At 43.3% G+C, this 13,519-nt stretch overlaps 1 protein-coding gene across 4 annotated transcripts in view; it reads right to left on the bottom strand.

Annotated features, from left to right (window-relative positions):
- The window catches only part of LOC109864941 (glutamate receptor 1), a 149,091-nt gene that overhangs the window by 73,609 nt on the left and 61,963 nt on the right, over positions 1-13,519 (bottom strand). For all 4 annotated transcript variants that reach the window (XM_031797855.1, XM_031797854.1, XM_031797852.1 and 1 more), the window contains exons 5-7: positions 9,355-9,408; positions 2,269-2,427; positions 1,067-1,234 (exon numbers count right to left, since the gene is read on the bottom strand). In XM_031797855.1, coding sequence (XP_031653715.1) covers positions 1,067-1,234; positions 2,269-2,427; positions 9,355-9,408 — 381 coding nt within the window. The remainder of the gene's footprint in view (positions 1-1,066; positions 1,235-2,268; positions 2,428-9,354; positions 9,409-13,519) is intronic.

Below are 13,519 nucleotides of genomic sequence, written 5' to 3'. Positions count from 1 at the left end.
TGTATATCGCCTCCACATTGACTCTGTACCTGTACCCCCTGTATATCGCCTCCACATTGACTCTTAAGTGTGCCCATGAGGTCCCTTAACCCTTCTGTGCCTCATTCAGTATGGATATCAATGTCAACAGCATTTGTGGAGGTGAGCATTGCTTTCATCTGCCCCAGTTTCAAGAGGAAAACATCCACCATCTAGTTAGCTACTTAGTTAAACAATGGAAGGTGCACAATCCAAGGCTGAAAAGCTAGCTGGGGAGCTAGCTACCTACTCTGTAAGTTAGCCTGACGTGCTAGGAAGTCATACAAACATGTTTTATTATCTTCTGAATCAATGTGATTATCCTGTCTTGAATGTAGAAGCTTTATCTCCCAAAATAAATGTGAATAAGGTCATCTCCGTGGCAACCAGAGACTCTTTCTTCTGTACATGCTTGCAAACTACAATAAAATGATGCCCTTAACTAAGGAAATGTTTGAGGACATGGGTTGACTTGAATCTTGAGTGATCTGGCTGCTCTGTCACCCTGTCTGTAATACTTGTTTTCATTCCCATCTCAGAACATTGCATTATGAAACTCCATTGTTGATGTCATATCCTATGATGATCACAGGCAGGTTTTGTTTACCTGCCGTGATAACACATTCCATCCAGGAAGCTCATAGGTGACTCCATGGGAACGTTAGGTGGCAGAATACAGATCTAATATGTTCAGCAGGGCCCGACTCAGGATGGGTTAGCCAACATGCCACTCAGGAGCTTGTCTGTGTATGTTGTTGTGCTTGTGTGTGTGTGTGTGTGTGTGTGTGTGTGTGTGTGTGTGTGTGTGTGTGTGTGTGTGTGTGTGTGTGTGTGTGTGTGTGTGTGTGTGTGTGTGTGTGTGTGTGTGTGTGTGTGTGTGTGTGTGTGTGTGTGTGTGTGTGTGTGTGTGCGTGTGTGTGCATGTGTGTGTGTGTGTGCGTGTGTGTGTGTGTGCATGTGTGTGTGTGTGTGTGCGTGTGTGTGTGTGTAAGAGTGAGTGGGAGTATCCCTCATTTCTACCAGCAGAGTAGTGTGTTTGTGGGTGTACCTGTTGCAGGGCTCTCTGTATATCTATGCCTTGGCCCCATGGTGCCGGTGGATTGGCGAGGCATTCGCCTGCGTTGCCACGGCGAGAGATGTCTATCCTCTGTTTCCGAAGGTTCTGGAATGCTGTAGACATCACCTTCACCCCATCATATGTCAACGCTCCGGTGTACTACAGACAGAGAAAGCAAGAGACAGAGAGATAGAGAGAGAGAGAGAGAGAGAGAGAGAGAGGGGAAGGGGTTGGAGCGGTGAGAGAGAGAGAGAAAGAGAGAGACACGTCCTCATTACACATAAAACAACACATATTGAAAGGGTTTGGTCATGATAAAACTAATTCAAGAGGAAGGTGATGGAAGCAAGTAAGGCAGAGACCATTATAGAGAGATCAGAGCAGAGATCATTATAGAGAGATCAGAGCAGAGATCATTATAGAGAGATCAGAGTAGAGATCATTATAGTGAGATCAAAGCAAACTCCATTATAGAGAGGTCAGAGTAGAGATCATTATAGAGAGATCAGAGTAGAGATCATTATAGAGAGATCAGAGTAGAGATCATTATAGAGAGATCAGAGCAGAGATCATTATAGAGAGATCAGAGCAGAGATCATTATAAAGAGATCAGAGTAGAGATCATTATAGAGAGATCAGAGCAGAGATCATTATAGAGAGGTCAGAGTAGAGATCATTATAGAGAGATCAGAGTAGAGATCATTATAGAGAGATCAGAGCAGAGATCGGTATAGAGAGGTCAGAGTAGAGATTTATAGAGAGATCAGAGCAGAGATGGCCCAAAGTGTAACTTTAAGTGTGTGTGTGTGCGTTTAGGTGTGTACATGCGCACCAGTTCCGATGCTCCCAGACCATGGAGCAACGTAAGATAGGCAACGGCACAAGGTCTGGGGACAGTGTAGGATTTTCTTGGACATTTCAAGGGAGGGGGGGGGGGGATCTACCAGGGAGGGTCCTCTTCAGACATACTCTCAACAAATCACGAGTTTGGGAAGCAGGGCTTAAAATGCTGCCGGAAATAGACACAGAAGCGGCATGACATGGCAGTCACGTGACCAGAGAATCGCTTCCAATTTCCAACTCGCACTCTCTGTCCCAACTGACGCCGGAACTTGCACAGACGTGTTAAGCTGGAGCATTGGAACCCGTCTGTTTAAAGAGACTAGTGTGTGTATGTATGTGGAGTGTAGGACCTTCAGGCGTCTCTTGGGGAATTTGGCGTCTTTGTTTTCAAACTCCATCCACTGCTGAATGGTACGGCTGACGTTCTGCTCTGTGTAGTTGACCAGCTGGAAGCCTGTGATGTTGGCCCCTCCTTTCCTCAGGTCCGTTAGATCAATGTCCAGAAAACCCTTATAGGAAGAAGATGAAGAGAGGACAAACAGACAGAGAGAGGATGGAGAGACGGGTGGACACAGACAGACAGAGACAGACAGAGACAGACAGACAGAGCGACAGACAGACAGACACAGACAGACAGACAGAGACAGAAAAAACAAGTTAAACATTTTGAGGAATCAATTTCTTTCTCTAGTTTCATTTTTAGAGTCATGTCTTCAGGATGAAATGAATAAATATGAAGTCTACTTTTTCAACAGGAGATTTGGGTAAATAGGTGTCCTACAACTCACAGTGATTGATTTAAAACCTAGCATCGTGTAGAAATAAAGAGGGATACAGAGCTGGCAGCCAGTATGCTTTTGTTAATAGAATACTAACAACTTATACCACCTCAGTGGTACAATAAATGACATTGGGTGTAACAGTAATACTGCAGGGATCAGAAATCATATGTTTAAAGAGAAATCACTCCAATATTAAATGTGAGAGATAAATATTCAGAAAGATAAATTCATTATCAGATTTATGGTGCGTAAGTTATTTGCTACAGCGAGAGTGTGAGAAAGAGCGAGAGAGAGGTAGCGAGAGAAAGAGAGAGAGAGAGAGAGAGAGAGAGAGAGAGAGAAAGAGAGAGAGAGAGAGAGACGGAGAGAGAGAGAGAGAGAGAGACAGAGAGAGAGAGAGAGAGAGAGACGGAGAGAGAGAGAGAGAGAGAGAGAGAGAGAGAGAGAGAGAGAGAGAGAGAAGGAGAGAGAGAGAAAGAGATGGAGAGGGAGGGAGGGAGAAGGAGGGCCATAGAAAGGGAGAGAGAGAGAGCGAGAGAAAGAGAGAGAGAGAGAGAGAGAGAGAGAGACAGAGAGAGAGAGAGAGAGAGAGAGAGAGAGAGAGAGAGAGAGAGAGAGAGAGAGGAGCAGCACAAGAGACAGAAGGAGAATTGTTAAGTGTATACGTGATGAGAGAGTGTTCTGTACAAAGGCCAAAGCAGTGCAGTGGCTACATTGTAATTCCTGGTTGAAACTAAAGCAGGGCGAGAATGAGAAAATGCCAGGGTCAATCTCTTAATGGAAATGGAAAATCCCTCAGAGCAAGCTCTTATCCCAGCCCCAGCCTGAAAAGAAAGAAGTAACGAGGGAGGAGGAGGAGGAGAGGAGAGAATGAAACAGACAAGATCAGTAGGGTTGAGGGAGAGGTCTAGGTTTAATCCCTGATAGAGTTGTGTTAATCCTGGACCTCCGTGCTGTGAAGTATAATGGAACCACTTCCCTGGAACCCTTCAACACTGTGGAACACAATGGAATCACACTTCTGGAAGTGCTGCTGGGCTCCATGGTAACAGAATCCCTCTGACTCTACTTGGAGGGGTGTGTTTCTAGAACACTAGTGATCTCAGTGTTCTATTTTAGAATCGTACAGTTCCGTCGGGATTGGTCCATGGCAGCCATGTACAGAAGTACAGTAACCCTGTAAGGTAACTCTGTGTAGAGCACTACACCCTGCGCATATACTATCCCCATAGACAACAGTATGTCCTGCTTTGACCCAGTAGGTAGAGAGAGACAGAAGGCAGATTCACCCCCTCAGCAGGTAATCAATCTGTCTGCATGGTGAATCAGATGCAGACAGAAGCAGTCACCCACAGAGAGACAGAAAGACTGATGTACAGACAGAAGTAGTCACACACAGAGAGACAGAAATACTGATGTACAGACAGAAGTAGTCACACACAGAAAGACAGAAGGACTGATGTACAGACAGAAGCAGTCACACACAGAGACACAGAAAGACTGATGTACAGACAGAAGCAGTCACACACAGAGACACAGAAAGACTGATGTACAGACAGAAGTAGTCACACACAGAGACACAGAATGACTGATGTACAGCAGGGGACTGAACAAGTAAACTCTGCAACCTCAGATATTTGTGATTGGTAGTGAAAGTGGTGCTGTCAACTGCTCTGACCTTCAGCCTCCAACTGTGACTGTCTGTCTGGTAGAAGTTCCAGAACCACAGGAAACCCTTATCATATTGATCCCTGCCTGCCCTTTGATGAAACTTTCTGTGGTTTGGTGTTCTTAACGCCATCAATCAGAGCTTTCTTCTCTTTCTCTCCTCTTCTCTCCCCCTTATGCCTAATGGGCCCTGCTCCCTCCACCCCCTAACCCCCACTTCTCTCCTTTTCCACCCTCCTCGCACCCCTTCTCCCTCTTATCTCCTCCCCCCTTCTCCCTCTCCTCTCCTCCTCTCTTTTCCTCCCCCTCGCCTCCACTGTCCTCTCTTCTCTTCCTTCTCCCTGAAGTATCAGCCGAACCAGGTGTCCATATGTCTCAGTTGAATGGCCAGAGGACAGAGAGAATGAGAGAAAAGAGAAGAAGAGATGTGTGTATTTTTCTGCTCCATGTGTTAGCTAATGCAGTGCACTGAGCTGAGCAGGTTACTATAGAAACCGCTCCTCATGGACACGGAGGTGGAAACATTTGATATAGACCTCCTAGACACACCCAGAAAGACTAAGAGATGGAGACATATACACACACAGAGACAGGCACACACACTCTCCCCCTCTCATAGATGCAGACAAGCAGGCACACACACACACACACGATAGCTGTGCTAAGGTAGAACACAGAAAAGTAATTTTAATAGAGCCATTATGGAGATTGCAGGCGGTTTGGTACCAAACTTTATTGCTTTCACAGCTTTCTAATTTACACTTCAATCTAACAAATTGACCAGATGAGAGAGAGATTGAGATAGTCCCAGCAGTGAGCCAGCATATTAATGTAGTTATTACCATGCTTGTATCCCAAATGGTGCCCTATTCCCTATATAGTGCACTATAAAGGGGAAAAGTAGAGCACTATAAAGGGAATAGAGTCCCATTTGGGACACAGCGTGCTTTCTGTTGATATCCATTTTCTGCTGTTTTTAGTGTCTATGGGGAGGTTGTATGAGCGGTGCCCTGGGACGATCACAGCGGACAAAGACAGCTAATGCACATTACCCTGCACACATTTACTCACTGACCCTCTACTGTCTATCTGTCTGTCTCTCAGTGGCTGGCGGCTGAGCGTGTGTGTGTGTCGGTGTGTGTGTGTGTGTGTGTGGGTGTGTGTGTGTGGGCTCTGCAGCATTCTGTATCGTCCCATTTCAACAGAGTCACAGTCAGTCAATCAAGGTAGGGGCTTCCATTCCTTTTGGAAGGCTCTACCAGCAGTATGAATGGTCTGACTCAGTAGACTGCAGAGACGTCGATACAGAGTTTGTAGAGGATTATTTTGATGGGCATATATGTTAGTATCTCTCTCTAGAGTTAGTAGCTGAAGAGGGAAGAAATGTGAGCAGTGGAATATGTTTTTAAAAATCACATGTTTTTTTCAAGACAGATCTGTTGTATCCCTTCAGAGAAATCTGAAATGGATTTGGTGCTTGTAATGAATAATTCCAGTTGTATGTAGGGGGTCCAATCAAAAACACATATTTTGACCAATAGGTAAAATAATATATTAATTGTGTGGAAACAATAAAAAACAATGCCTCTATTACTATTACTATCATAATAGTTCAAAAGTTATTGGAGGGTTTAGCCTTGTAGGATGGCCAAGATTAGGGTGGCTTAATCACTGGAGGCCAGAGAGGAAAAGTGTTGAACAATCAGGAAATAGAATTGTCAGCTGGGCTGAATGCTGAGGGAGAATTAAGGCTAACTGACAGGCTCACCGTTGAACTCGCCATCTTTCTTCTCCAATACGGAGGACATAAAACACTAGAGGCAAGATAGATATTGATTTTGAAACATGACATGTAGCATTTTCATATATTAGTATACGCTTTTCATATTCATATTAACGGGAAGCTCCAGTTAGAGTCAAAGATTTCTCCAAAGATTTCTAAGAAAAACAAGCGTATCTCTGGGAAATGTCAACGAATCACTGAGCAAGCTTTTTCTTTTCTAATCATTTTACATTTAATTTGTCTCGTCTCGTGTTAATTTAGCTTTTTGTCAAATCCTCAAAACTCGCTTCGAGAAGCAGCAACAGAGCTCACTGCTTATTATTGGATGTATTATGTTACGAAATAAGACTCTTTAGATATAATGAAAGAACCCACTGAACGATTCAGAACATGAAGAATCATATTTGTCTTGATAAAATGTAGTTTTCTAACAAAAGGAAGTCACATTTGACCATATTGTATGTCTTATTGCAGTTTCAATATCATGTTGCCTCTAGAGAGATACCCAGCCAGGTCACCCGTGACACAAGTCAGTATACGACGTCCATCCATGCCTGAGGACGTCGGGTGATGACGTGGAAACCGGATACTAGGGGCAACAGTGAGTGCTGTTTCAGTTTTGGTGTTGTGGACGTGGATGGTGGATGGGCATTAGCATAAGGGTTCTGGTTCTATTTCAGCCATAAAAATGTGTTTTTTAGATTTTTATTTTAAGCCTATGCCAAACCTTAACCCGTACCTTAACCGTTAGGAGTTAATGCCTAACCCTAAATATGTGTAGTTAATACCTAAACTTAACCTTATGAAATGTAACATTTGCAACAACTTCAAAATTTGACATTGGAGAAATATGTATGAATGTCGTGAGACTAAGAGCTAGCTTGTTACCTGTATAAAAGACACCTGTCCACAAAAGCAATCAATCAATCAGATTCCAAACTCTCCACCATGGTCAAGACCAAAGAGCTCCAAGGCTGGAATGGGCTACAAGACCATCGGCAAGCAGCTTGGTGAGAAGGTGACAACAGTTGGTGTGATTATTCGCAAATGGAAGAAACACAAAAGAAACACTGTCAATCTCCCTTGGCCTGGGGCTCCATACAAGATCTCACCTCGTGGAGTTGCAATGATCATGAGAACGGTGAGGAATCAGCCCAGAACTACACGGGAGGATCTTGTCAATGATCTCAAGGCAGCTGGGACCATAGTCACCAAGAAAACAATTGGTAACACACTACGCCGTGAAGGACTGAAATCCTGCAGCACCCGCAAGGTCCCCCTGGTCAAGAAAGCACATATACATGCCCGTCTGAAGTTTGCCAATGACCATCTGAATGATTCAGAGGACAACTGGGTGAAAGTGTTGTGATCAGATGACACCAAAATGGAGCTCTTTGGCATTAACTCAACTCGCCGTGTTTGGAGGAGGAGGAATGCTGCCTATGACCCCAAGAACACCATCCCCACTGTCAAACATGGAGGTGGAAACATTATGCTTTGGGGGGGGGGGGGGTTCTGCTAAGGGGACAGTACAACTTCACCGCATCAAAGGGATGATGGACGGGGCCATGTACCATCAAATCTTGGGTGAGAACCTCCTTCCTTCAGCCATTGCATTGAAAATGGGTTGTGGATGGGTATTTCAGCATGACAATGACTCAAAACACACGACCAAGGCAACAAAGGAGTGGCTCAAGAAGAAGCACAGATCCTGGAGTGGCCTAGCCAGTCTCCAGACCTTAATCCCATAGAAAACCTGTGGAGGGAGCTGAAGGTTCGAGTTTCCAAAAGTCAGCCTCGAAACCTTAGTGACTTGGAGAAGATCTGCAAAGCGGAGTGGGACAAAATCTGGTGGCCAACTACAAGAAACGTCTGACCCCTGGGATTGCCAACAAGGGTTTTGCCACCAAATACTAAGTAATGTTTTGCAGAGGGGTCAAATACTTATTTCCCTCATTAAAATGCAAATCAATTTATAACATTTTTAACATGCGTTTTTCTGGATTTTTTTGTTGTTATTCTGTCTCTCACTGTTCAAATAAACCTACCATTAAAATTATAGATGGATAATTTCTTTGTCAGTGGGCAAATGTACAAAATCAGCAGGGGATCAAATCCTTTTCCCCCTCACTGTATGTACAGATACTGTAGGCAGTCCTGGCTCTCAAGAGAAGACAGGCTATGTGCACACTGCCTACAAAATGAGATGGAAACTAAGCTGCACTTCCTAACCTCCTTTTGTGAGTGTAATGTTAACTGTCATTTTGAATTGTTTATTTCCCTTTAGTTTATTATCTATTTCACTTGCTTTTGCAATGTTAACATAATGTATGTTTCCCATGCAAATAAAGCCCTTTGAATTTAATTTAATAGATATATATAGAGAGAGAGAGCAAGAGATAGATACTGTAGAGAGATATAGAGAGAGCGATACAGTAGAGAGATATAGAGAGAGATACAGTAGAGTGAGAGAGATACAGTAGAGAGAGCGAGAGAGAGAGACAGAGAGTTACAGTATTGAGATAGCAGAGAAATGTGTATAGAGGGAGAGAGAGGGAGAGAGAGCGAGAGATACAGTAGAGAGAGAGCAAGAGAGATGTATGTATAGAGAGGGAGAGAGAGAGCGAGATACAGTAGAGAGATATAGAGAGAGATACAGTAGAGAGATATAGAGAGAAATACAGTAGAGAGAGAGAGCAAGAGAGATATATGTATAGAGAGGGAGAGAGAGAGAGATACAGTAGAGAGAGAGAGAGATATGTATAGAGAGGGAGAGAGAGAGAGATACAGTAGAGAGATATAGAGAGAGATACAGTAGAGAGAGCAAGAGAGATATATGTATAGAGAGGGAGCGAGAGACGAGAGATACAGTAGAGATATAGAGAGAGATACAGTAGATAGATATAGAGAGAAATACAGTAGAGAGAGAGATATACAGTAGAGAGAGAGAGAGAGAGATACAGTAGAGAGAGCAAGAGAGAGAGACAGAGAGTTACAGTATTGAGATAGTAGAGAAATGTGTATAGAGGGAGAGAGAGGGAGAGAGAGCGAGAGACAGTAGAGAGAGAGCAAGAGAGATGTATGTATAGAGAGGGAGAGAGAGAGCGAGAGATACAGTAGAGAGATATAGAGAGAGCGAGATAGAGTAGAGAGAAAGAGAGAGATACAGTAGAGAGAGAGAGAGAAAGAGAGAGAAATCTTACCAGGTTGGCCAGGATGTAGTGGTAACTCTTAGCATTCTTCCCGTGTTCGACGATCTGGAACACAGAGAAAAACTTGACTTTAGGATGGACATGACTGGGGAGGGGCTTGTGTGTGTGCGTGTGTGTGTGTTCAGTACACTGTACCCATGTAGTGACCTTGGCCAGGGCAGAAGAGACACCAACTAGGATAAGACATTGTAACAGCAGTGACTCTCAAATATGAATATTCAGTATAATCATTCCTGTAGTCTCATCCCATGCATACAAATATACATCACAAAATCCATTCAAACATGACTTCATCACACCAAATGTAACATGCATTGGTCAGAAAATCCATTCAAACATGACTTCATCACACCAAATGTAACATGCATCGGTCAGAAAATCCATTCAAACGTTCTGAATCAAAACATTTTTTGTTGTTGCTCATATTACTTTCTTTGTAAATTCAAAAAACACTAATATTTTGTGAGAACTGGTGCGTCCTCTCCTTTAACGTCAAACTAAGCATGTAACTGTGTTGAGAGTCAATGATCTACAAGTCATTTTACATGCCGAACAACCCCAAGGGAATATCAGTAGTCTAGTCAAAAGACGCACTGGCCCAGCTTCGCATGCTGACCAATCTGAGGTAGGCGGCCTGTCCCTGATCTGATACGGCACCTTCAGCATTCATATGTTAAAATGGCTTGCGTGACATTAGGCTTTATTAGTTGTCGTGTCTTTGGCTATGCCGGATTAATTGATATGACATGCTATTCTATAAATCCTTTCTCTGAAATGAATATTACCTGATTGAGTTAATCATGTAAATGTAATTAACTAGAAAGTCGGGGCACCACAAAATAATATTTATAGAGCTGTTATCTTCCGAATAAACTCTTAAAGACCTAGTAATATTTTACATCAATAGCAGTCAGTATTAATCGTCACCTTATTTCAGTCTCATCTGAAAGTTGTAAAATCTTGGTTATCTTCACGAAACCTGTGTAACAACTTGAATCAGCAATACAAAACTGGGTTTAATTATTTATTTACTAAATACCTAACTAATCACACAGAATTACATATACACAGAACGAATCATACCTTGATTACAAATTATGTCATAAAGGAAAACGTCCCTAGCGGATGGAACAGATATGACAGCTGGTTACACAAAGAAAAGGGGGCTGGGTTTGAGTGAAAAAGCGGGAAGACTGAGGAACAAAGGGAGAAGCTGTGCTATTGTAAATACAATATCCTATGCATTCTAAATTACCGCCCATTTGGAAAAGGAAAATGCAATAAATATTTACTCTGAGCTGCACTTCAATAGGTTGGTGGTAGATGGATGGCCGTGTTGCCCAACAGCGTCCTTTGAAGAGTGTCTCTGGTGGTGATAGGGAAACGTTGTAGTGCGTCGTTCGGTGGTAGAAGGATACTCTGTCTGTCCTCTCCTAGCCCACGTTTACAGCGGGCTAGGAGGTATCACTTCTGTAGCGAATACGAGTTCAAAGTTCATACCATTCGCGACCAAAGCTCATGCTGAGGTTGGCTTCGTTCTGTAGTTATTATCTGAATCCTTCTGACATCGGACTGTCATTCTAATGTACCCGGAACAGGAGGTTACATTTTCGTCAAGGTCTTATATAGTGGATGTCTCTTCACAGGGGACGGGCCACTGATTGAGCAGAGCCCTAACCTTATGAAAACCCAAATCTCTCATTTGGAGAGATGTTGAAATTTATGATGAATCTTTTCACAAGGTCATCCTGTCATCAGTTAGTATGTGGTAGCATTGCCTTTAAATTGTTTCGCTTTGGTCAAACGTTTTGGGTAGCCTTCCACAAGCTTCCCACAATAAGTTGGGTGAATTTTGGCCCATTCCTCCTGACAGAGCTGGTGTAACTGAGTCAGGTTTGTAGGCCTCCTTGCTCGCACATGCTTTTTCAGTTCTGCCCACACATTTTCTATAGGACTGAGGTCAGGGCGTTGTGATGGCCACTCCAAGACCTTGACTTTGTTGTCCTTAAGCCATTTTGACACAACTTTGGAAGAATGCTTGGGGTCATTGTCCATTTGGAAGACCCATTTGAGACCAAGCTTTAACTTCCTGACTGATGTCTTGAGATGTTGCTTCAATATATCCACATAATTTTCCCTCTTCGTGATGCCATCTATTTTGTGAAGTGCACCAGACCCTCTTGCAGCAAAGCACCCCCACAACATGATGCCGCCACCCCCGTGCTTAACGTTTGGGATCGTGTTCTTCGGCTTGCAAGCCTCCCCCTTTTTCCTCCAAACATAACAATGGTCATTATGGCCAAACAGTTCTATTTTTGTTTCATCAGACCAGAGGACATTTCTCTAAAAAGTACAATCTTTGTCCCCATGTGCAGTTGCAAACCGTAGTCTGGCTTTTTTATGGAGGTTTTAGAGCAGTGGCTTCTTCCTAGCTGAGCGGCCTTTCAGGTTATGTCGATATAGGACTCGTTTTACTGTGGATATAGATACTTTTGTACCTGTTTCCTCCAGCATCTTCACAAGATCCTTTGCTGTTGTTCTGGGAATGATTTGCACTTTTCGCACCAAAGTACGTTCATCTCTAGGAGACAGAAAGCTTCTCCTTCCTGAGCGGTATGATGGCTGCGTGGTCCCATGGTGTTTATACTCATGCACTATTGTTTGTACAGATGAACATGGTACCTTCAGGCGTTTGGAAATTACTCCCAAGGATGAACCAGACTTGTGGAGGTCTACAATTTTTTTTCTGAAGTCTTGGCTGATTTCTTTAGATTTTCCCATGATGCCAAGCAAAGAGGAACTGAGTTTGAAGGTAGGTCTTGAAATACATCCACAGGTACACCTCGAATTGACTCAAATGATGTCAATTAGCCTATCAGAAGCTTCTGAAGCCATGACATCATTTTCTGGAACTTTCCAAGCTGTTTAAAGGCACAGTCAACGTAGTGTATGTTAACCTCTGACCCACTGGAATTGTGATACAGTGAATTATAAGTGAAATAATCTGTCTGTAAACAATTGTTGGAAAAATTACTTTTGTCATGCACAAAGTAGATATCCTAACCGACTTGCCAAAACTTTGTTTGTTATGAAGAAATTTGTGGAATGGTTTAAAAACGAGTTTTTATGACTCTAAGTGTATTAAAACTTCCGACTTCAACTGTATTCAACTGTGCTGTTGAAAATGGTGTTTTACTGGAATAAAAGTAATCTTTCATCTGGCTATACAGAGCAGTAGTAATGGCATCTTTTTGTAGGCATTAACTCCGCAATGGTTTGTTGGATAAAGCCTATGGGAAAATTTAGTTTTTGTTGGGTTTTTGGATAAACGCCATAAATAAGGTCTGTGGTTAACATAAGATCTTGTACATTTTGTTCTGTGAGATAATCTTCATCAACTAATGTCTCTTTTTGTGAATTTTGAATCATTTATGTAATCAAAACAAGCACATAAATCACATAAAGGCTTCATAATTCATAAAGGTCATGTTAACTAACTAGTTAGGGTAGTTTTGCTTTAAACCAGGGATGGGCAACTTAGTCTTCGAGGGCCGGAGTGCTGTCGTACTTCAAACCAAGTATGGAAATCCAGTCCTCGGGGGCCGGAGTGCTGTCGTACTTCAAACCAAGTATGGAAATCCAGTCCTCGGGGGCCGGAGTGCTGTCGTACTTTAAACCAAGTATGTAAACTCCAGTCCTCGGGGGCAGGAGTGCTGTCGTACTTTAAACCAAGTATGTAAACTCCAGTCCTCGGGGGCAGGAGTGCTGTCGTACTTTAAACCAAGTATGTAAACTCCAGTCCTCGGGGCCAGAGTGCTGTCGTACTTTAAAGCAGGTATGGGAAACTCCAGTCCTCGGGGCCAGAGTGCTGTCGTACTTTAAAGCAGGTATGGGAAACTCCAGTCCTCGGGGCCAGAGTGCTGTCGTACTTTAAACCAAGTATGTAAACTCCAGTCCTCGGGGCCAGAGTGCTGTCGTACTTTAAAGCAGGTATGGGAAACTCCAGTCCTCGGGGCCAGAGTGCTGTCGTACTTTAAACCAAGTATGTAAACTCCAGTCCTCGGGGGCCAGAGTGCTGTCGAACCGTAAAGCAGGTATGGGAAACTCCAGTCCTCGGGGCCAGAGTGCTGTCGTACTTTAAACCAAGTATGTAAAC

The sequence above is a fragment of the Oncorhynchus kisutch genome, linkage group LG19, assembly GCF_002021735.2.
Source record: "Oncorhynchus kisutch isolate 150728-3 linkage group LG19, Okis_V2, whole genome shotgun sequence".
NCBI lineage: Eukaryota > Metazoa > Chordata > Actinopteri > Salmoniformes > Salmonidae > Oncorhynchus > Oncorhynchus kisutch.
This window is presented reverse-complemented; position numbering and strand designations above follow the sequence as displayed.